The sequence below is a fragment of the Suillus fuscotomentosus genome (genome assembly GCF_016647785.1).
Source record: "Suillus fuscotomentosus strain FC203 chromosome Unknown F5891scaffold_22, whole genome shotgun sequence".
In the NCBI taxonomy this organism is placed as follows: Eukaryota; Fungi; Basidiomycota; class Agaricomycetes; order Boletales; family Suillaceae; genus Suillus; species Suillus fuscotomentosus.
The window spans coordinates 31,875-55,924 of record NW_024539534.1 but is presented as its reverse complement, the minus strand read 5'-3'; the positions used below and the strand labels follow the sequence as shown (position 1 = coordinate 55,924).

Sequence of the window (24,050 nt, the reverse complement as noted above, 5' to 3'; positions counted from 1 at the left end):
GCATATGGGACTACATTGTTTCGTTGCAAACTTCACGGATAGATCGAGTGGCCAGTGATGACGCTGCTAGCGGAGGTGTCGGATTTGTTTGACTGGTCGAAGGAGAGGAACGAGTACGGGCACAATGTCATTTCCTAGGGTATTTCCAACACTCTTAACGATGTCACGCGGAACAACCTGAAAATTGAACATATCCAAGTAGGTGTGTGTCATGGCATTCATGATTATATATGAGCCTGTAGGAATGGTGACGGACATGTTGGAATACTTGCAATTGAAGAGTACTTAGCTGTAGAAGTTATTAATTGAAGAAGAGACTGCGAAGCGCTTAGTATACGAGCTCGAGCTGGCTTTCAATTGACACGTCACTAAAAGGGATGTGGCTGAAACTTATATTCAGATCTCTAGAGCCTTGCAAAATCACCGACGCCACTGCGATGTCACTTCAACGACCTGAGGCCAAATTTAACCCAGGCCTAGTACTGCAGGAACGCTTTAACTTCATTACCAACGAGATTTTCAGGAACCTGCAGGGCGTAGAATCCTCCCCCATCGGTTTCTTCACCACCATCACAAATGAGAGCATGCTACTGCTCTTCTATCTCGGTGTCCTTCGGTTTGTGGAATTCGATTCCGGGTCGTCTATTGGCATGAACTCGAAGATGACTTCATGAAGCAAACGGTACTGACAGACGCTTGGCCTTATCTTGAGGCCAACCGTTTGCTCTTCAACAAGACGTATGGGTGACATGATCCGGAATCCCGGCATGTTATATCGGCCGGGGTCGTCAGATTCGTCAAGGTGTGTCCTCGTATGCTCGCTTGACGGAACTCTGCATTAATCTCACGCTCAGCCTGCCAATAATGTAGACCTGGACTTGGACTTGGATACCTTACATGACCGCCAGCCCCGTGGGCCGTGACTTGGATATCTTAGAATATCTTGTGTTGAGATTCCCTCGCGCTGAGCAACATATATTGGATTCTCACCACTTCGAGTCGAGGTTGGACATGCTTGTAAACACGTTTTCCCTTGGGCTACACGCCATCAATTCATATCCGACTGGTTTGAATCTCGATTAATTGATAGGGCAACTTCTCCCGAGATACCTACATCCCGCAGGGTGTTAGGAGACTTTAATAAAGTTATCCTTCTTGTATCATTCGACCCTTACCTGAACACCGTGACGCAAAGATGGAAACAGAACGTGGGTCATGAAATTGTTCTCTCCCTGTGAGATGCCTTGGGATGTATCTGTGGTGTAGTAGTCATCGTGCCAGTCAGTGAATCGATTCAGTCCACTAGTAAGCGACTTCACATTTCCATCAAGGCAAATCTCACATCTATGGAAGCCAGGACCATCGCTCTCTACATCAGGCTTCCATATATCAAGTTCGACAACAACCTTCAAGCTTCAACAAGTGCTTACTCGTGGAAGTCATCACTTGTCCGGTGACCCCCAGATCGGAGCATCGCTATATGTTGCATCACCTTGAGCGCAATACGCTAGCACTAAATAGCAGTGGGTGTTTCCCACCTATTTAGCATGTCACGGCTCACATAATTCTGATATTCTCGGATTGTTTATTATCATGTTATTCATTGTCCTTACTTCTCCCTGTGGACTTTCTACATCGCGGTTCGATTTAAAATACCCTTGGGACCGAAACGCCCCTTCAGATTCATTCCACCTTCCCGCTCCTAATGGCTTCAGCAATGTCCTCTGTCAACACAATGCATCGCGCTCTCCTCATCTCTGAAATTCTATCCAACATCATAAGTCATATCAGCGTCGACGAACGTCCTGGCGTCTGGCCATTTGAATATGTCACATCTTCTAAACCCACATTATTCGCACTTGCACTGACTTGTCGCGCATTCTCGGAGCAAGCATTGGATGCTCTGTGGAACAACTTCAAAGGTGTCGAACCCCTCATGCGATGTCCTGGGATTATTCCAGCCCCGCAAAAAAGCCTGCAAGAGGACCAATGCTCCCCCATCGTAAGTCTTTTTCTAGGAGAAATACACATGGCTCATTGTTGTCACAGATCCCAACAGAGACTCAGCTTGCCATTATTGCTCGCCATGGTCATCGTGTCCGGTCTTTAAGAGTGGGTACGAATTATTGGCGGCGTGATTATATCACACAAGCGTTTCTACGAACTATGGCGGGCTCTTTCAAGGTTCTGGTGCCAAACCTACGAAGCTTGGAAATTGGATTTCCATGCGGATTGCTACATCTGGTCCCCCCGCTGCTTGGCCCACGTCTACAGCATTTTTTCATCAACGTCCGCGATTACGAAAAAAATGGCCACCATTTGCACACCGTCCTCCAATGTTTGCCCTCATATTGTCCATCGCTTGAAAGCCTGGTGGTTTTAAAATCCTACCACCTATTTCGCGAACGGGAACCGCCTTTCGTTCTACCAATGTCGCATGCTATCCAAAAAATGCCGAAGCTCCGGACAGTTACCGTGCCAGCCATCACAAAGGATGCGCTAGTTTATCTGGGTGGATTACCATCTGTTACCAACATCAGTTCGCATCTGCCCGCTGGCAGTATCCTCGAAGATATTCTTGGTTCATCCCGCAACCCAAAACTCTTTGAGAACGTTGACAGCGTTGATTGGGAGATCAAAGAATGGCGAGACGTTGAAGTCTTCACATATCTGTGGCCTCATAAACTCACCTCAATTGCACTTCGATCTGAGGTAAAGTTTGATCCAAGCCTACTCCAGGTACTTTGTGACTCGCTCCACGTGCGCGAGGCTTTCAAGAACCTGCAATACATACACTTATCCGAACCCATACCCTGCCGATTGTCATCCAGTATAATCATCACCATCGACACCATACGGTCACTCTTCCACCTCAGCCAACTTCGGGTTGTGGACATTGACACGAGATCATGTCTTAGCATCGGTGCGAATGATCTGGTGGAAATGGCAGAAGCATGGCACTTCCTTGAGGTGTTACTCCTCAACAAGACGGATGGGAGCATGTCTAGCGCGGCACCTATGCCACAGTGGATTACAGTGCCCGAGGTTGTCGGTTTTGTCGAGCTGCGCCCCAGCTTGAAGCGACTTTGCATTGGTATCACGCTCAGTACCATAGATGATGACTATGACATGGACAAGGCAAGCCTACACGCCCTCAGGCCACGTAACTCGGATAGTAGATTGAAAGATCTCACACTGAAGTACCCTCGTGATGAGGAATACATACGACAGGCTTATTCCTCTGATTTTGAGATACTTTTCTCAAAACTTTTCCCTCGGGTGAACCAGCTCCACCCCTTTCAGGAATTCCAAATCCTCCATTCTGACAGCATAGAACCACATATTTAACGCACTTGAACTGAAGGATCGAGCTTGCTATCCCAGTTTCGAAACTGCTCTTGTTGTATATATACGGTGGCCATACTTGTGCAATGTGCACCTTATTTATTATCCATAGTTACTCATTGCATGATCTTGTCAATATACTATATAGTATATACTATCAAGTCTCCATGTACGCCAGCGCTGAAGCCACAATACCTACTTATCTCTGGAGCTGAACAACATCTTGGATTTGATATACTGTAACTTGGTCAGAGCGCCGCACGTGCATAAGCGTTACACCAAAAGGTGAAATGCTCAGTACTGAAGCTTACTGACCCAGTATCCATAATTTGACTCACTGATATCAGTTCAGGACAAATGACTAAAATGACGACCACACTTTAGAATATCATCGCCCACTGGCAGCGAATATCATTTACAATGAATGCATGCGAATGTAAACAAGATTTGAATGGTACTGTAAGAACACAAGTGTGATGATGGGTATGATACAAATACAATCTCTATGACCAGCCGTCTGTAGAGCAACACAACCCATTCCGTTCCCAGCACGACCTTCGCCAACAATCTCGTAACAATCACGAGCCTCCTCTCCACCTTACGCTTCTCCGGCTCCCCTCGTTTCCACAAGCACATCAGAATTGTCTTGCTCTACCGCGTGGGGTCGAAAAAAAGACTCTTGTGCAAGGGTTGGAAGGTATTTGGCGCGAATAGCGCCAACATGGTCTGGCTCGCTTTCGGAGAGCTCTAATGAAGCCTGAGAGTTAATCTCAGGAGCAGGCACAGGCTGCATGAGATGGGTTGGAATCGCCACCTCGCTTGCACGCACAACGGCTGTGGTGTGCAGGCGACGGCCCTTTATGATTGTGGAGTTCTTGTTGTCCACATCACGGGCGCGTTGTCTGCTGATAGCACCCGCAAGGCCCCGTTCAAGACTGGCACTGTCAGAATACTTGAACTCGTCGGCGGGAGTTGGAGGAACGAAGCCGCTCGGGTGTTTCACCGTCCCGTCAGGCTCCCTAATTTCGAAGGGAACCTTATGAGAACGCGGGCGCGTACTCGCCATGGCAGAATGCACATGATCGAAGTCGGATTCGAGGACGCGTTCAGCTACTGAGGCTGTCTGTGCAGCGCGTTCTTCATCCTCATCTCTCGCGTGCTCTTTGGCACGTGCAGCATCACTAGTGCTGGTGTGACCCTTTCCAGGAACGACAAACCCGCTCGGGTGCACAAGAAAGCCATCATTGTCGTAGTGCTCGACAGGGATCTTGCTGACAAGGCGACGTGTGCTGGCCACAAGGTCGTCGCCAAGAATAGAGTCTGAGAGATGTTCCATGAGTGCAGACTCCTCATGCTTGCGTCTCTTCACGGCTTTGGTTTGTCGGGTCGGATCGTGAATAGCTTCTTCAGCAGCTGCAACATCAAGACCAGCGGTATCCGTGGCGGATGGAGAAGTGGTTGACGGTGTGACAGATGATTTCATCAGCTTGTCCACCTGGTGCTTGCGATCTTTTTTGTGCTTGATGTAAAAGTTGGGGACAACGTGTTCTTCGTTGTACGACTCGGAGGGATAGGGGCGACGCGCTGATGAGTGGAAGGCTCGGATTTGTTGCCAAACGGTGTGAGGGACGTAAGCTGCAGGAGAGGGTGTTTCATATGACTTCTTCTGTTCATCGTAGGGGCTATCCTTCGACCAATACAGAGCACGTAAGTCGCGGGAGTGGGTAAAACCTCCCATGTACCTGGTGAAGAGCGGAATAATTAGGATCGAGACAAAAATATGAGCATGATGAGAAAATATATGAGCAAGCGAGGACAAATGGAGACTCAAGGTGGCGCGGGCGATAACGGTTCCAAGAATATCGTTAATGACATCATGGAGCCAAACCAGCAAGCGAGCCTCCATTGGCATGGTAAGGCGTCGTATCCATGGACTTACAGACTGAGGAACAACACAACAAAGATACTCACGTCTTGACTGGAGTCAATGCCATGGTTATGTCCATAGGCTCATCTCTTTCGGCCTTCTCGATGCGACACTTTATGATGCGTGCCTGCTCCTCTGGCGATATGGGTTGATGCTCCGGTGTTACGCCATATACACCCTTTGTACCCTTGCAAGGTTTGTGTTTGACAGTACTAGCATACCGCTTGGAGATTCGCGGAATCATCGTGGTGTCTGCGAAACAAGAAGGACGCCCTAAGATACGGTGAATATGCTGGCCTGTCGTGGTAAGTAGAAGAGTCCTGTGTTGGTCGTCAGCTTTTGGTGTGATCTTTGCAGTATGACCCACCAGCTGATAAGTAACTAATAGTTTGAGAGAGCCAACTCGAAGTGAACTTAAAATATGGGGTGTTTAGGTTTGTTTGGAACATCCGGCCGGGTCTAACGTTAGACGGACTGGTCACGAGTCTAGTCTGACGTAACCGAAGCTCCTATCCCTACGGGTACTCCCCTTGCATACTTTTGCTTTATCTGCATAATACCTGTTTAGATAGGCTGTATACTCTAGAATGCAAATGGATTTATGTAAGAGGGAGACTGACCGTAGCAGGGCAGAATGAAGTGTGCATATGCATTTGACCATCATCAGTATAGTTCAAGCTTGGTTGAATATTTGGGTTTATTTGCCTAGTGGTGGGTCGACTGACTCCTATATTAATTCCTCTCTACAACAAACAAAAATCCAGCAGAAGTCACAAGAATGAGCTATCCAACTCCTCCTATCAATTGCCTGCCAGTAGAACTCCTACAGCAAGTATTTCTGCTCACATTAAACAATGTTCAAAGAAACCCCAATATATTCTCATTTGGAGACACATGCATCTCAGCCATTGTTGCCAGTCCTCCCCTACTCCTCACTCGCGTGTGTCGCCTTTGGCGAGATATTGCACATTCAACAACAGCAATCTGGTCGTGCATCCATGTTGCACTTCCTGGCCGAATTCAACCATTGAAACTATTCCTTCCATCTCTACTGGAGGTTTGGCTCGCCCGCTCAGGATGTCGTCTGCTCAGCCTTAGTATCGTGTCTGAGCAGCTCTGCTACTCACACGATCTGGAAGCCAGATGCTTGCCATGGCTCCACCCATACCAATCAGAGGCGGATTGTCGACTGCTTGAAATATTGCTTTCTGTAAGGGGGCGATGGGAGATGGTGGCTATCATGTCACCTGCCATTTATGACTGGAGTGGTAACATCGATACACCTCGGTTGAGAACATAAAATGTTTTCCATGAGAGTTCAGGAGATTCAATGCACCAAATCTCCATTGCCTACACATCTTCAATCGAAGTGATTTTCCTGCCAAACCTGCTCCTATCTGTAAAGATATAGGTCATCTCCACCTTCAACACACTTCCGTCAACGCTATATGCTTCACTTCTGTGATTTTTCCTCATCTAGAGACCATGATAGTGGATGATTATTCCCTAGGTTCTGGTGATAGAATTGACACTGTTGCACAACCTCGCCTCAAATCAATGACTCTTCCCCTCACATCGGATCGACAGGAATTTATCAACATACTTGATGGGTTTCATCTCCCAATGTTACAAAAATTGACCGTGGTGGTGGAAGAACTGAGACCACTAGAAATTGAATGCATTATGGCGGCTCTGGCAGTGGCAACTTGCCGTGAGTCGACAGTAGACTTGAAGATGGCTACACCGCCAAGCAAAGTTCATATAGATATCATTGAACTGTTGCTCTTGGTCGCGAAGGAAGTTACTGTCTGCGGAAAAGTACTTGGGAAAAGTACTTGAAGATCCTGTTAGAGGGGTATCTGCGTTGTAGTAGCTTCCCCGTACAAGTATAGATTGGCGATGCAAGTATAAAACGAGGGTGCTTGAATTCAAATGAAGGCCACCATCACATGCGTGCCGAAGGTGCGTAGATGGGACTGTTTAATTTCGTGCAGTTGGTGATTGCACAGCATACTAATCGCCAACTTGAGCGTCGAGTCATCTTAGGGTGGCCAGTGCTAGAAACTAGATAAATATCTCTGTGACACCACATTATGTGCAAGCATTTGTTTTGACTGCAAATGCCTGCAACTATAAATGAAGAAGTTGCTACAGTCGCGCTGCTGGTAAGACAATAGAGTACACACCTCGACAGAAATATCAAGCACTATCCCAGAATGTCAGGGAGTTGGACACTCTGGGGCCAAAATCTGGGGCAGACTCTGGGGCCTGACTCTGGGGCCCATCGGCAAGTCCGGCAGAGTACAGCTGAGTTTAAATGCTGTTTGATGACAAGGCCCAGCCTGCTCATTGCTGATCATCAATGATCAGTGTCTCCCACCTGCCCGCCACTGCCTGCCAGTATGCAGCTGTTGTTGGAATACTGCATTCATACTCCGCCCCATGTCTACCTTATGACAATGCCATGCTCACTACTCTCTCTTATCTGCCCCCTTCCTGTGTTTCCTGACCGCCCACCAACCCACCTGCCCTCCAGCCCCTCTTCGATGGAGACATTATGTGGCTGTGGTTGGAGGATATTGTCCTTTAGTAAGTTAGCATGGCGCATGAAACTCGCAAGGTCAACAAATGAGATATGGGTGAGTGCTGGATGCCCTTGGAGTGAGGTCAACAGGTTGCTGATATCTGGGTCAGGTGGCATTATTGACATAGTGGTAGCTGACAGAGATTGTGTCGATGTGGCAGGGTGGCTGTGGTGGTGAGATTGCATCGGTGTGGCTGACGGTGGGGTGGCTGTGATTACGTGTGCATGATGTTAAAACTCCAATTGAAACAAACAGGTGCCCCAGAGTTTGGCCCCAGAGTCCGCCGCAGATTTGGCCCCAGAGTGTCCATTTCCTGGATGTCCTCCACTATCTGTACTGAAATGGCACATTTACTTACAGTCCTTTCTTGACTCACGTGTTTGTGGTGGTTCAAAAATAGTAGAAATGTTGAAAATTCAATTAAATCATTTTCGAGTTGTATACACCTCTGTACGCCTTCAAACACGTCATATCGCACAAGATTCTCACTCAGGCTCACCATGGTCTATCAGAGGATCAGTCCGGATCGAAAAGAACGAGCTCTGTACCTACTTTTGGAGGAAGGGTGGGAGATCGAGTGCATCGCTGATGTTCTTGGAGTGTCATCGAGAAGTATAGAGCAGTGGGAGGCAAATTATAATGAAAATGGATGTGTTAACCCTCACTCACCAATCATGGGCCGCCCTTGCTTGTTGGATCAAATTATGAAGGATGAGATCTGCGAGCTGCGAGCTGAAAACCCATCTCTACCACTTGATGAGATCAGCGAATGGCTTGCCATATATCATGATCAGCCAATATCCATACCAGCTCTTTACCACAACCTCAGGGACCTTGGACTTGCCTACAAATGCTTGAGCAGGATAGTGGCAGAATGTGATGACGGTTTTCGAGCCGATTGGTTGCACAACATGACAGTGAACTATACAGCTGAACAGCTCGTGTTCCTGGACGAGTCAAGTAAAGATGACCGCACCGTACTTCCTAGATATGGTTGGTCTCTCAGTGGACAAGCCCCCTTTGACAGTGTCCGCTTAAACAGGGGCATTTGATACAGTGTGCTGCCAGCTCTCACTATTGATGGCTATCTGACTGTCTGAGTCATTGAGGGATCTGTAGACAGTGCGGAGTTCTACGATTTTGTGGTTAACGATGTAGCAAGTGCATTCTTTTCACTGTCTGAATTTTCGCTGATTGAATCTGCTGTAGTTGCCCAATATGAACCCATTCCCTGGCCCCAACAGTGTAATTGTCCTCAACAACTGTTCCACTCACAAGAGTGACGCTTTACGAGAAGCTGTAGAGGCATCTGGTTTGCTAAATGCTACTTTGCTTTGCCTGCAAGTCTGACACATTCATAGGTTGCTTACTTATTTTTCTACTGCCATACTCCCCAGACTTCAATCCGATTGAGGAGAGCTTTATGTTAAAGGTGAGAACTAGACACGAGCCTCAGTCACGGGTAAAGGGACTCAATTGGTGTACTACTACGAACCTAGACACGAGCCTATGAATATACATAGTGAGTACAATGATATAATGAAGAGAAGGAACCAGCAGTACTCACCTCAGTCACGGGTAAAGGGACTGAGGTGAGTTGATGGGTGCTCGATGTCTTAAGTAGGAATGGAAAGACGGGAAATAACAGGAAAAGGAATCAGGTACTGTAAGATGTCTCTGATATATATATGTCACTTGTCGTGACGTCTGGGTGGTTAGGCGTATGCTGTAAGCTGCTCTTGACACTCCCACTCGTCGGACCAACCGGACGACAAAGTCCCATCTCCTCTCGGTGTCGCACCACGGCTGGGTGAGGCAGTGCCTTCGTGAGGCTATCAGCCAGCATTTCCGACGTTGACTTGTATTCGAGTTTGATCTGGTTAGCGTCGACGAGACTACGGATGAGGTGGTAATGGACGCGGATGTGCTTAGCCTTCTCGTGGAATTTGGGGTTCTTGGACAGGGCAAGACTAGCTTGATTGTCACCATAGAGGAGAGGAGGATCATATAGGTCCGGGTCAACGCGGAAGTCATGCAGTAGTTGGATGAGGTATAGCGCCTCGCGGGAGGCATTTGAGAGTCCAATATACTCTGCTTCTGTCGTGGACGTTGCAACGACGGACTGCTTTTGCGCCTTCCAGCTGATGGGGCCACCAAACAGCTGATAGACATATGCACTGGTAGACTTACTATCATCATGGTCCGCAGCATAGTCTGAGTCAGAGTGGCCGATGAGGCCCTCATCATTTAAGCCAAAGACGAGGGTGAGGTCTGTTGTACCATGGATGTACCGAAGCAGGTGCTTAAGCTGACGGTGATGTTCTATGCCGGGATTCTCCATGTAGCGAGAGAGACAAGACACAGCAAATGCGATGTCAGGACGAGTTGTCCTCATGGCATAGTTAAGCTCACCAATAGTGTGACGGTAGGGAATGGATGCAATGGTGGTTGCCTCGTCTTCAGTGGGGGCTCGAGCGGCCTTCTAGAGTATGGTTCCTGGAGTCATGGGCATGCCAACAGGATTACACTGAGACATTCCTGCGTTTTCCAGGATCTTCTCCAGGTAGGTCTTTTGGCTGATGGAGAGGAGGTGTTTCTCGTGATCATGAGTGATGTGCATGCTGAGGAAGTGTCTGGCGGGACCGAGATCTGCGAGGTCAAAGCGTTGTTTGAGTCATACTTTGAAGGAGTTGAGGTAGTCACGCGAATTCGATGTGGCAAGCATGTCATCGACGTATACGACGAGCCAGATAACTCTGTCTCCTTCATGGAGGACGTACAGGCTGTGATCAGCCTCGCTTCGAATGAATTTAAAACCTTCCTTCTGCAGATACTCATCAAGCATCTGATTCCACTCATAGCCCACCTGCTTCAACCCATATAGTGCCTTTTCCAACTTCCAAACCCAGTCCGGATGCTCCGTGTCCTCGAAGCCAGCTGGCTGCTTGAGGTATATGTCCTCCTTGAGTTCAGCATTAAGGAAAGCTGTATGTACGTCCATTTGATCCAGCTCAAGGTCAAACTTTGCAGCAAGTGCGAGGAGGATTTGGACAGTGTCGTACTTAGCGATGGCTACAAAGGTCTCCGTGTAGTCGATCCCCTCAATCTGAGTGTAGCCTTGTGCAACGAAGCAGGCCTTGTGCCGAGTGATGTTGCCGTCCTCATCAGTCTTCACAGAGAATACCCACCTGGATCCAATGGACTTTCTACCCTCTGGAAGTGGCATCAGGCGGTGAGTCTTCAAGTCCTGCATGGATTGCAGTTCTGACTTGCAGGCGTCTGACCACAATGGCCACTTGGGTAGGGATCGTGCCTTGTCGATGGATGTTGGTATGATGGGTTTGGGAGGTATAGGAGTGGAAGGTGTGTCAGTTGATGTGTGCATTGCAGACTCGTTCGGCTCTGGTATGGACTCTGGGGGTACTGGGACATAGGTCCAGCGCTCGGCTACTGGGATGCGTTTGGTGGGTATTGCCGTGGTGCTGGGTCCGCTCGGATCAGTCTGACGGGCTGGTTGACGTGGGCGTGCACTTCGGCGTGGTGCTGGTGCTGGTGTGTCAGGAGGCAGGGCTGGTGGTGCATCAGGAGGTGGTGCTGGTGGAGTGTCTGCATCTGGTGGGCCATCTCCTCCCACTGACACCTGTGGCACAGCAGTGACAGTAGGGGTCACTGGCGGCTCACCAGATGGAGGAGCGCCTCCCACTGAAGAGCTGACAACAGGCATGGGGTCAGCATCACCCACAAGCAAGTGTAGGGGAGATGAAGTAGGGTCACCATAGAAGATGGACTTGTCAAAGTGGACATGACGGGACCACACAACACGCTTAGCTGACGCGTCCCAGAGGATATAGCCAGCATTCCGCACGTGGCCCAGTAGAAAGCAACGATGAGAGACAAACTCGTACTTGCGGCAGGTGTCATCAGGGATATGGGAGTAAGCAAGGCAGCCGAATGGGTGCAGGTAGGCGATGTCAGGTTTGCGGCCATAGAAGGCCTCAAAAGGAGAACGGCCACCAAGGGCTGAGGAGGGAAGGACATTCTTGATGTGCGCCAAGTTCAGGATCGCCCAACCCCAGAAAGAACGAGGGAACCTGCTCTGGTGGTGGCAGCTGAGAGCACAGTGTAGAAACAACAATACTGAGAGGAACAAATGATGCTCCAAACTGTATCTAAAAAATGTTGTAGGTCGTGCATTGCCTAGTCTGCGTTACTTGAGGAGACAAGCGCGTTCAACCCTAAAGGGAAGCAAGTGCAGCGAAGATCTAGAGGTACGCGCTGAAGTGAGGTGCGAGAAAGCGCAGGTGCGGGAACGCATGCGTGTATTAGCGAAGCGCGGGAAAGCACGCGCGCGTATGCGGAAATGATAGATAGACTAGACTCAAGTGATAATATGATGCAAGAGATGTGAGAGTGCGAGATGTAAAGGAATAGAGTTCTATTGCGACTTTTTTTAGGTAGTAAGTACTAGGTAAAGTGAGAGGTGAAAGTTCAGTGAAAAGTAAGTTGGAAAATTTCCGTACTATGTACTGCTGGCGCTTATATAGCACGCCTAAGCGTGGTCATGCGGAGCCGAAGCGCTACCGAGTAGGTATGTAAAGATATATATGAGTGAGAAACCATGATAAAAATAAAGGTGGAATGATATGCTAATAAAAGAAATGGAAATATACACGCTAGAGGGCTTGGTGGACAGTGGATGGATGCTTCTGGATGGCTGGTGCTATAGGGCGCTCAAGTGCGGGAATGCGCGCGCGCATATACATCGCGAAGCACGGGAAGTGTGCGCGCATGGTGCGCGTTGCGCGGGAAAGCTGCGCCTTGTATAGGCATAGCTGTGGGTAGCGCACAGAGTGACGCTACAAGTTTGTGCTATGTACTCCTTGGTGGAAACTGCCATGTCACGCCATGAGAGGCATGAGTCTCTACAACGGGTCACGACAGTCTGGTGACCGCACTCCACGACACCATTCTGCTGGGGTGTGTAGGGCATTGTCACTTCATGCTCAATCCCCCAATCCACCAAGTACTGAAGGAACTCTCATGACACATACTCCCCGCCATTGTCACTATGAAGGCGTTTAATACGCCCCCCGGACTGCATCTCCATCCAAGGTACGAACTTCTTGAAGAGCTCAAAGACGTTGGATTTTGCCCTCATGAGGTAGACCAGGGAATACCGGGTGTAGTCGTCAGTAAAGACAATGAAGTAAGAGTCGCCTGAGGAGGAGGTGACATTCACGGGACCCCAAATGTCTGAGTGCACGAGTTCAGCAGGGGCAGAAGCGTGTCGCGCAGGAATGGGGAAGGGTGAGTGTTTGTGCTTGCCCATGACACACGACACACAGTGAATGGAGTCGGCACCATCACCAGCATGAAGGAGGGACACAGGATCGATGTAGATGCCATCAGCATGCTCACTGGCCTTCAGGACAGTTGAGAAGCTGGCATGGCCCAATCGTCGATGCCAAGTGTGCAGGGACAAGGCAGCAGAGGACAACTTGACAAGCATCGCGGATGCAGCAGCATTCCCAGTAGTGTATGTAGCATTGAGCATGTACAGTCCATTACGAGGGTGGACATGAGCAAGTGGTGGCCCTTGGCCATCGTTAGCACTAAGCATCCTCCTTTGGAGGTAGAGATGAAGGAAATGCATTCAGAGGTGAGACAAGACACCGAAACGAGGGTGCACCAGAGATCAGGGACATGGAGGAAGTCAAAGTCCCGGTCCGTTGAGGTATCCTCGTACTGCAGGGCAAGCCTTACTGTTCCCCAGCCAGGTGCCATGACTACATGGTTGTCGGCGAGTTTCACACGGATTGGCTCATGCAGCCTCGTATAGTGAGCAAAATGTGATATATCAGGCTCCATATGAGCCGTTGCAGCAGAGTCTACATGTAGGGAGCCTGCAGGTACAGTAAGAGATGATGAAATATTGGCAGAGTGCTCTTTTAGGGAGAGGATGAAAGGAGGGCATGATACGGCATCCGCATTAGGTTGGTCTGCCATAGAGACTTCCATGTTAGTGGTGATAGTGGCAGTGGAAGAAACAGGTGAGGCTGACTTTGGATTCTTCTCCTCCTTTGAGAGGCGTACACGGCACTGTAACCAGATGTGACCTGCCTTGGCACAGTGTCCACATTTTGGACGCCACCCAAGCACCCATCCATCACCCTTCGACTCATCAAATCCTTTAGGAGGGACACGGTCAGTTTTGGAGGGACCGTTCACGGCACCTCGATGTCCAGAGAACATTGCGGCATGTTCAGTGTTGCCGCCGTTCACGGTGCGGTGAAGCTCCTGGGTCTTCAGACGGTTGACGATGTCATTGAAGTTGAGGGGGGTGCTGCTATTGATGAGAGTTTGGCAGAAAGGATCATAGTAGTCAGGGAGTGCACGCAGCAGGATGTGGACAAATATGGCATCCGGGACTTTGTACTCATTTGGACCTGGGGTAGTTGTAGCTGTTGTCATTGGAAGGGTAATGGAAAGCACCCCAAGGTCAGATCTCAGCACAACAAGCCTCTGGAGCATCTCGGCGATTGAGATGCTGTCGTGGGCCTTGGGGATGGTGAAGAGCCGGTCAAGGTACTGGTTGAACCGGATAGCTTTCTGGGGTAAGTACTTTCCAGCTAGGGCATCCCAACCTATGTTCGGGTCCTCCATGTCACAGAGATATACAAAGTCCTGGGTGTCTATGGCAGTAGACAATGCACTAAGGGCAAGCAAGCGGTGCTGCCTGAACAACTTCACTCATTCGTCGTGTTTCTCCTTCCTAAGGACATTCTGGTCTGGATCATTGAGTTGGGCAGGAGGTGAGGGTTCCTTCTCATCTCCGTTGCTGTAGGGCCATAGCCCGAGTCCACCAGCCCACATCTTGAATCCAGTTGCCCATTGAGAGTAATTGGAGCTGTCAAGGGCGAGCTTCTTGTGCGGGTATTTTTCGGTTTTCGGGAGAGAGTCTGAGGATGACGTCATGGTAATATAGTGAAATGAGGAGTGACAGTTGCGATATTGGTTTGAACCAGTCAGGAACTGTGGTGGGTGAACGAACGTTCGAGAATCGAGTGCGAATGGGAGAGATGATAGATAGTGCCGCTATCCTTTAGCCAGGGCTCATAACCTGTTAAAGGTGAGAACTAGACACGAGCCTCAGTCACGGGTAAAGGGACTGAGGTGAGTTGATGGGTGCTCGATGTCTTAAGTGGGAATGGAAAGACGGGAAATAACGGGAAAAGGAATCAGGTACTGTAAGATGTCTCTGATATATATATGTGTGATGAAAAGGCGTAGCCCAAGGACTAGCAGGCTTTTAATTTGGTTATGACGCGCGCCACTGAGAGTCTCGTTCCTTGTTTTCGACCTTGTTTATTCTACCATTGCAGTCTTGTAATCAGCAATCTATCTTGTTCCCATCTATGGGATCGTCATCAGAACTATAACAACAGACTTAGGGTGTTGCTGACATTAGGTCGAAAACCCATCTTAAAGCCAGAAACCATTTTATTGGTCGACCCCTATCATGTCGTCTACCACCAACTCACTTGACACTGACCAGAATATGGCCGCTCCTAATAATGGAGACGCACCAGCCTTGTTCCAACTCCTTGCGCAGCTCGTACAAGGACAACAAGATTTCGGACAAGCGGTGACTCAAATTTTGAATCAGCCAGCGCCAGCACTGCGGACACAACCTGCGGCACCTCCCAAGGCATCAGTCGCAGAGCCTGATGCCTATGATGGAAAATACGACACCTTTGATCCTTTTATGAGCCAGCTCTATCTATTGTTCTCTGCCAAACCAGCCGTCTATGTTAACGACCAGATGAAGATTGTCACTGCCTTATCCTTTATGAAGAATGGCTTTGCAGGAACTTGGATGACCAACGTTACGAAGCAGTTGAGAGAGGGAACTGTTACATTCACAAGCTGGACGGCATTCAAGAGGAAGTTGAAAGAAGTGTTTAATGATCCAAATAAGAAGTAAGCTGCTCAAGTAAAGCTACATGCGCTGAAGAAGAATCCCAAACAATCTGCCGACAAATATTTCGCAGAGTTCGACCAGCTTGTGACTCTTGCAGGATTCAATGATGAAGCCCTGCTTGATGTCTTACAGCAGAACCTTGACAAGCTGACCTTTGACGCGATTGTAGCAGCGCCACAGGTTGACCGAACTCTGGCGGCCTGGAGGGATTATGCGAAGAGGTATGATAGGAACAAGAGGGCCAATGAGAGGAATGAAGGAGAATCTGCAGGTGGGAGGAGGTTTGGTGAAGGATGAGGAGGACCGGGTTGGTTTCGGCCACAAGGAGGTGTAGGACAGGGATCTCCCCATACAGGTACCACTGGAACAAATGGCACCACTATGGATACTGGGGGTCACGCGGGCACAGGCACTGGGGGCACCAATACAGGGGGCTGGCGCACCTTTCCTGGACGAGGGGAACCTATGGATCTTGACCGGCAGCGTGGACAAGCTAACCAGCTCAAATGCTATAACTGTGGAGAGACGGGACACATTGCTCGTGGTTGTCCTAAGCCACGAGGATGGAATACAATGAGGGCAGTTTTCAAGGGACTGACTGAAGAACAAAAGGGAGAAGTAGCAGAGATTTTTAATTTACGAGAGAAGCAGGAGGATTTTTGAAGACGCCGGGAGAGAAGGGTGCTAACTCACTGGCGGATTGTATGATAAGTGCTGAATCAGTCAATGAAACATGTGGTTCGGACTCTCAAGCACCCACTTCTGTAGATCAACCAAAGAGTAAACTACAAAAGAAGAATCAGCGGAGGAAGGAGCGAAAGCAGAATGATAAAAAGGAGGAAACTAGTAAAAGACAGTTGAAGGATGACGAGAAGGCAAAGAAAGGTTCTCTGCTATGGACCATGGAAATGCTTTATTCCGATGATGAAAAGGCATTGAAGACATTACGTCGTTGGACCAATCGTCAGCGCATCTCAGAGGTTGATATTGACCTCCTACTCCGACTTCGACAGCTCGCGCCAATTCAACAAAGGGAGGTTCTCCGAGAGTTGAAACATCCAAGAACCTGGATCCGCAAAATTAATCAAAATTCCGTTGTCACGCCGGTTACTATTGGTACCCTTGATGATCAACACACTTTCCAATTGAACGCTCTTCTGGATTGTGGAGCCACAGGCTGCTACAGTGGCTCAAAAAAGTGTCCTAATGTTTGTAGCTTTTCACGTAATTGCTATATCATGAGTCAAGACGTGGAAATATGACTAAGCTATAGGAAGATGTCGGAAAGGTCTGCTTCTCAGCTTCATTTCGGTTCCCTATACTGTGGGAAAATAATGACATTATGTGAAGATATGAGTATTTTAATTTGATGACTCATTGGGACACTTTTTTGACTGTGAGTTTAACTAATGTAATCTCTATAATTCTAGTACTGTGTGTGACCTCCTTCTGCCCCAATCACTTCTGCCACTCTTCTAGACATATTGTCTATCAATTTTGGGTATTCCTCTTTGGTGATTCCATCATACTCTGCTGTAACACTGTCTCATAGTTGGAATAACCCCTATGGTGAATCTTGATATGCTATAAGTAATTTCTTGAGTGATTCTCAGAGGTATTCAATAGGGTTGATGTCTTGGGTCTATGTTGAACATGATAGAATAGTAATATCATGGTCTGCAGGCTATTGGTGGCTGATTTAGAGGTATACTTAGGGTCATTGTCTTATCACAAAACAGTATCTTCTTCATTAACTTATAACTCCTGCATGCTTCTTAGCAGACATTCCTGTCAAATGAGTATTTACTACTCTGTATTCATCCTCCCCTTTGCTTCATAGAAAATTCCCATTCCATTTTATCTCATATAGTCCTATACCATCAAGTTTTCGTCTTGAAACTTAAGGTGTTTATTTAACTTTTCTTTATCTTAATGATTGTCCTATCTATTTTAATACAAATTCCTTGCCATATGATCTCATCCTATTTATTTTAACCATATCTAACTAGATAAACCTCTTTCGGCTATCAGCAGTCTAATATTTGTACTTGAAAGTAGCATCTTGTCTTTTCTTTTTATAGGTTGGAGACAGAAGAATCTGTTTTTCTTGATTATAGCTTTAAGATGGGCTGTCTTGAGAGTCTGTCTGACTATTTGAGTAGAGATAGTCATAGGAATGATGGAAATAATCAATTTAGTCACTTTATTAACATCAGCAGCCTTTTAAATTAGAATATAGTGATTAAGAGATCTTAAGTCTTATAGAGCAACCTTCTAGATTGGCTACCAAATAACTTAAAGACCATAATATTACTATTCTATCATGTTCAACATAGACCCAAGACATCAACCCTATTGAATACCTCTGAGAATCACTCAAGAAATTACTTATAGCATATCAAGATTCACCATAGGGGTTATTCCAACTATGAGACAGTGTTACAGCAGAGTATGATGGAATCACCAAAGAGGAATACCCAAAATTGATAGACAATATGTCTAGAAGAGTGGCAGAAGTGATTGGGGCAGAAGGAGGTCACACACAGTACTAGAATTATAGAGATTACATTAGTTAAACTCACAGTCAAAAAAGTGTCCCAATGAGTCATCAAATTAAAATACTCATATCTTCACATAATGTCATTATTTTCCCACAGTATAGGGAACCGAAATGAAGCTGAGAAGCAGACCTTTCCGACATCTTCCTATAGCTTAGTCATATTTCCACGTCTTGGCTCATGATATAGCAATTACGTGAAAGGCTACAAACATTGGGACACTTTTTTGAGCCACTGTATATCGATGAGGGATTTGCACGAGCCAAAGGTCTTAATCTCGAATCACTTCCTCGACCCATTCCAGTTTATAACGCGGATGGCTCACACAATGAAGGAGGTCCAATTCGATCTGTGGTGAAGTTGCGTCTCCAGGTACAAGATCACATCGAGGTCTTTAATTTTGCAGTTACCAACATTGGAAAGATGGACCTTATCATTGGTTTCGATTGGCTTCGGAAGCATAATCCCTCTGTTGACTGGCGCACTGGAGATATCACCTTTAATCGCTGCCCACTTGCTTGCCGTGCTACCTTCGGAGGAGAGATATCACACGAGCCAGAAGATGAGCCTTGTAAAGAGAAGCAGAAAGCGGAACAGTTGGAAGATGGAGACCACATCTTTGTCACTAAGTTTGAGGTCGAGACGTTGGAAGAATGGCAGTATTGGGAGAAGGCTAGAGGACGTGAAAAGATTAGGGCTGTGGAAACACGCTCTCAGAAGTTGGCAGAGGAGGCACTCAAGAAGGGAATGAAGATGTCGTTGGAAGAATTACTTCCCAAACACCTTGAAGATTTTACGCCGGTGTTTGAGAAAGCCTCGTTCAATCACTTACCTGACCGACGTCAGTGGGATCATGCTATTGAACTCAAACCAGGCATCGAACCTTTCAATAGCAAGATTTACCCGCTAAGTCTTGTTGAGCAAGCTGAACTCGACAAATTCATTGAAGAACATCTGCGCACAGGACGAATTCGACCTTCAAAATCCCCTATTTCTTCCCCATTCTTCTTCGTCAAGAAGAAAGATGGCTCTCTGCGTCCTGTACAGGACTATCGCAAGTTAAACTCAGCCACCATCAAAAATTGGTATCCCCTTCCTCTGATTTCCGAAGTGATCCACAAACTCCGCAACACGCAATATTTTACCAAGCTCGATGTTCGATGGGGGTATAATAATATCCGCGTCCGTGAGGGAGATGAGTGGAAAGCTGTGTTTACAACCAATCGGGGGCTCTATGAACCACTGGTAATGTTTTTCGGCCTCACAAACTCACCGGCTACCTTTCAGACAATGATTAATGATTTATTCCGAGATCTCATTAGCCGTGGAGTGGTAATTGTTTACATGGACAACATTCTCATCTTTACCGAATCCCTCGAAGAACATCGACGAGTCACATGCGAAGTTCTTCAAATCCTTCGCAACAACCACTTGTATCTGAAGGCCAAGAAGTGTGCCTTTGAACAGACAGAAATCGAATATCTCAGACTCATTATTCGCCATGGCGAGGTTTCTATGGATCCAGTTAAAGTGAAGGGTGTACAAGAATGGCCTCGGCCCACTATGAAACGCAAACTCCAGCAATTTTTAGGATTTGCCAACTATTATCGCTGTTTTATTCAAGGTTTCGCTCATATCGCTCATCCTCTTCACCGCTTGACTGGTAACGAACAATGGCATTGGGGAATAGACGAAGAAAAGGCATTCCAAGGCCTGAAAACTGCTATCACCACGGCACCCGTACTTATTCTGCCCAAAGACAATGCCCCATTTCGTGTCGAAGCTGATAGTTCTGACTATGCTACGGGAGCAGTACTTTCCCAACTCCAATCTGATAATCATTGGCACCCTGTTGCATTCCTTTTGCGTGTGCTATCTGATGTTGAGCGCAACTACAACATCCATGACAAGGAACTGCTTGCTATTATGCGAGCTCTTGCTGAATGGCGACATTATTTGATGGGTGCGCAACAAATCATTGAAATTCTCACTGACCACAAGAATTTGGAGTACTTTACTTCGGCAAAGAAACTGAACCGTCGTCAAGCACATTGGGCCTTGGAACTCGCAGAGTATGACTTCCGACTTACCCATAAGCCAGGAAAATCCCATGGGAAGCCTGATGCCCTCTCGAGGCGATGACCTGCACCAAACCGGTTCGGTGCATGGACGACCAATACTCTCTCATGAGTCAAATACCCTGAAATACCACTATGAAACCCTTTTCCCTTTTATCTGAAGTTGGACTGAGGCTAAGGGAATATTTTTTGCTTTTCTTTTTATTTTTTCAAGTTTATATGCCAGCAGCCTGAATATTTTAGTACATTTAATTCTGCGATGAGTTTTGCTTAGTCAGCCATGGTGATGACCCAGACAGAATCCCACACATGTCAGGTGACTGTGAAAAATATTTCCCACATATGTTGTCCTGGAAAAACATTAGTAAACCCCTAAATACTAGGCTCGCGTCATTCTCACCCTTCCAACAAAGCAAAGCAAAGACAGCCACGCACAGGATTCATATCATGTGACACTTCTTACTCTCCTTCTGGATTTGTCATCAGGGGTTGGACAGGTCACATGACTTAGCAAATACCCAATGACTCACTATGACTCCCTCTGAATATATGACTCACTACGACTCACTCTAGATACTTACTATGACTCACTATGACTCACCTTGCACATATGACTCATTATGACTCTTGATGACTCTTGAATACACTAGTAGCACAGCCACATTTATTGTGTATATAATGACCTCAGTTTTTGAAATAAAAAGCAGATACCAGCAGGTAGTAGGGTGTTTCTCAGCCCAACTAACACTAAGTTGTGAAGTAAGGTGTGATAAGTGTCAGTACCAGTGTCAAGAACTGTTTCAAGACTGAGAGGAACACTCTCAAGAGACAGTAATACTGCAAGCTCATCATACTGAACGACCCGCTGTGAGCTCACTGTGTGCAACAACCAGCAAGCAAGGTACAGCCACACTTTTATTCTGATTTCTATTATTCTTTTTCTTTTCCTTTTACTTTCACTAACCTTTGGTGTTCTTTGTCCAAAAATACTGATCCAAAATATTCGTGTTGTCTCTACGTCCACCTAAGACTCAGTAGTAGCATAGTGGGGAGACTTTAGGAATTGATAGTGAAGCTTGACCTCACTCATCTGAGTAGTGATACTGAGCCAAGATATTCTGTGCCTGCTAGGCTTTAGCCGTTGAAGAGGGGACTTGGTAGTAAACCCAAGGACGTCCGTTCCTGAGTCTGTTTGAATACTCAAAGAAGAGTTCCTTGACAGCAGGTTCAATATTGAGCTAAGAGTTCTACAATAAAGCATTTGACTAGTCTTGACCTTTGATTCTACCTGTTTTGTGCTGAGGGGGTTTATCATTGTAATTCTGCACCATTTCTTTGGAGTATAGTTGGTACGAGGCACTGTTGTTGAAAGGGAACTTGAGGAAGAATCCCGTATATTCTTTTGGTCATTGCCATACTGTCGGGCTGACCATTGTTTGTTTATTTTCCTGTCAAGTCCAAAGATTGGATTGACCATCGTATTACTGATCTTGCAGAAGTATCCTTAGCTGAACATACTTTGGGTAGTATACAACTAGCCACCCACGAACGACCACGTTATCAGTCATTGGTATTTGTCTGAATCGCTGACCGTGGAGATATTTGTTTTATAGGTGTTTATCTATAGATCATCTATCTAAGAAGACATTACTGGAGCCCACCGCGAGGGGTGGTATTTTCAAGTTTGTAACTAACCTAATATATTCAGACCAGTCTTGTTACTGTATCGACATACACACTTTCACATCGCTTGACATCCATTGTCATCATGAGTACCCAACCAGCACATCCAGCTAATCCAGCTAATCCAGCTAATCCTGTTAATCCAGCAAATCCAGCACCTGCCCAGCCTGCGGCTGCGCAACAGGCACTACCTAATCATCCGCCACTCATTCTACCATTGCCAGGAGGCAAACATGCCCCTGCTAAGTTCAAGGGAAAGTATAACCAAGTCAAGAAATTCATTCGTCACTATGAAAGACTATGTGACCAACTTCTAATCACAACCAACCAGGAGATGTGCGAGAATGTTACTTTGTACTGTTCCTCACGCATCACACGACTCATAGAAATATTACCAAGTTACAGAAGAAACAACTGGGCTGACCTAAAGGCAGACTTTATCAGCCTCTTTGATGCAGATCGGGACGCTAAGCGATATAAGGTTCGCAGTTTAGTAACCTTTGTCAACAAGCATCGGTCAGCATCTATCAGAACATTGTCAGATTGGAAGAAGTATATTCGGGATTTTGTAGCTATAGGAGGATGGCTACTAGCCAAGAACAAGATATCAAGCAATGACCATGCTACTTACTTTTGGAAAGGAATTCCTAGAACATTGCGCTCCAGAATCGAAACACGGTTATTGGCAACAACACCCCTAAGAGATATGACAATCCCTTTCACCTTCAATGAGGTATCCCAAGCAGCAGATAAGATTCTGCAGCGTGATCGCTTTGATACGGACCTAGTATATTCAGATACGGATAATTCAGATAGCAGCGACTCAGATAGTTCTAGTGGCACGGACTCAGATACTGAATCAAGTTCAGAATCAGACGAGGATTATGACAGGAAGCTCAAGTCTGCAAAGAGAGCAAAGCATAAGAGGCACTTACCTAGTAAGACCATTATACGTAAGACTCGCTTTGAAGATGGAAGCTCCGATGATGAAACTCCTATTACTAAGACACGAAGAGCAGTTCACAGACAACGGGCTGCTAAGCAAGGCTCACAAGAAGAAGTAGAGAATTTGATTCAACAACTGGGAAGAATGAAAATAGGAGATGCTAACTATAGCACACTTTACTATCAAGCTATAACCTTAGACCCAGCAGTGAAAGATATTGTTGAGAATCCTCTGAGCAGAAGGAGAAGAGAACAGGACATGGGCTTTAGAGACAATAGATTCCCTAGTGCCAGATTCACACCAAGAGACAACGGAACAAATTTCGTAAACAGAAATATTAACAATCAATACAGTACACCTAATAGAACTAGTACTACCCCTAACTACTCTAATACTCTCTACCCTGACAAACCATTCTGTTATGGGTGCGGAGAAGAGGACCATGGGTTAGCAACGTGTCCAAAAATAGAGGAAATGCTTACCAAGGGCGAGTTAGTAAGAGGAAGAAGCGGAAGGTTTATGTTGCCAGGAGAAATACCCCTAAGGAAATGGCCGGGCCAAACAATAATCAATGCGGTGGAAAATTGGCATCGGACGGCAAAGACTCACTTTGTAACGTGGAAAGAAGATCCTGAGAGCGAGAGCGAAAACGAATCAGAAGAGTACCTAGAACATTGTTGGGCTTTAGGATATGATAGTCAGGATGATGACGATGAGGACAAAATAGTAAGAACTTACCCAGCAGTGCGGACGCCGAAGGATGGAATCCGTCGGCGGAATGAAGTTTTTGATGGAGTGTATCCCCCGAAGGGACGAGAGACAAGAGCAGAACTAAAGAAAGAACAAAATCAGCGCTACGAGTTAAGAAAAGAAAGGCAGTACGCACCTATGACACGGCAACAATCTAGCAGAACTTCCGTGGTTGTTCCGCCGAGGATGACAACGCC

At 46.8% G+C, this 24,050-nt stretch overlaps 4 protein-coding genes across 4 annotated transcripts; 3 read left to right on the top strand and 1 right to left on the bottom strand.

Moving 5' to 3' along the window:
* The first annotated feature begins 1,418 nt into the window (after positions 1 to 1,418).
* F5891DRAFT_249299 (uncharacterized protein) lies at positions 1,419 to 3,417 on the top strand. Its single transcript, XM_041371066.1, has 2 exons — positions 1,419 to 2,002; positions 2,050 to 3,417. The coding sequence occupies exons 1-2, from the start codon at positions 1,706 to 1,708 to the stop codon at positions 3,346 to 3,348; spliced, it is 1,596 nt and encodes a 531-aa protein (XP_041226841.1). The 5' UTR covers positions 1,419 to 1,705; the 3' UTR covers positions 3,349 to 3,417.
* A 307-nt stretch (positions 3,418 to 3,724) lies between these two features.
* F5891DRAFT_1028683 (uncharacterized protein) lies at positions 3,725 to 5,645 on the bottom strand. Its single transcript, XM_041361491.1, has one exon. It carries the CDS (start codon positions 5,255 to 5,257, stop codon positions 3,944 to 3,946), a length of 1,314 nt encoding a protein of 437 aa, XP_041226840.1. The 5' UTR covers positions 5,258 to 5,645; the 3' UTR covers positions 3,725 to 3,943.
* A 2,712-nt stretch (positions 5,646 to 8,357) lies between these two features.
* Positions 8,358 to 9,207, top strand: F5891DRAFT_950847 (uncharacterized protein; the record flags this gene model as incomplete). Its single annotated transcript, XM_041374995.1, has 3 exons — positions 8,358 to 8,850; positions 8,959 to 9,011; positions 9,067 to 9,207. The coding sequence occupies 3 exons, from the start codon at positions 8,358 to 8,360 to the stop codon at positions 9,205 to 9,207; spliced, it is 687 nt and encodes a 228-aa protein (XP_041226839.1).
* Positions 9,208 to 15,562: 6,355 nt separating this feature from the next.
* On the top strand, positions 15,563 to 15,820 carry F5891DRAFT_893453 (uncharacterized protein; the record flags this gene model as incomplete). Its single annotated transcript, XM_041373331.1, has 1 exon — positions 15,563 to 15,820. A coding segment is annotated over one exon (258 nt), but the record flags the coding sequence as incomplete, so codon positions are not given.
* Between the last annotated feature and the right edge of the window lie 8,230 nt (positions 15,821 to 24,050).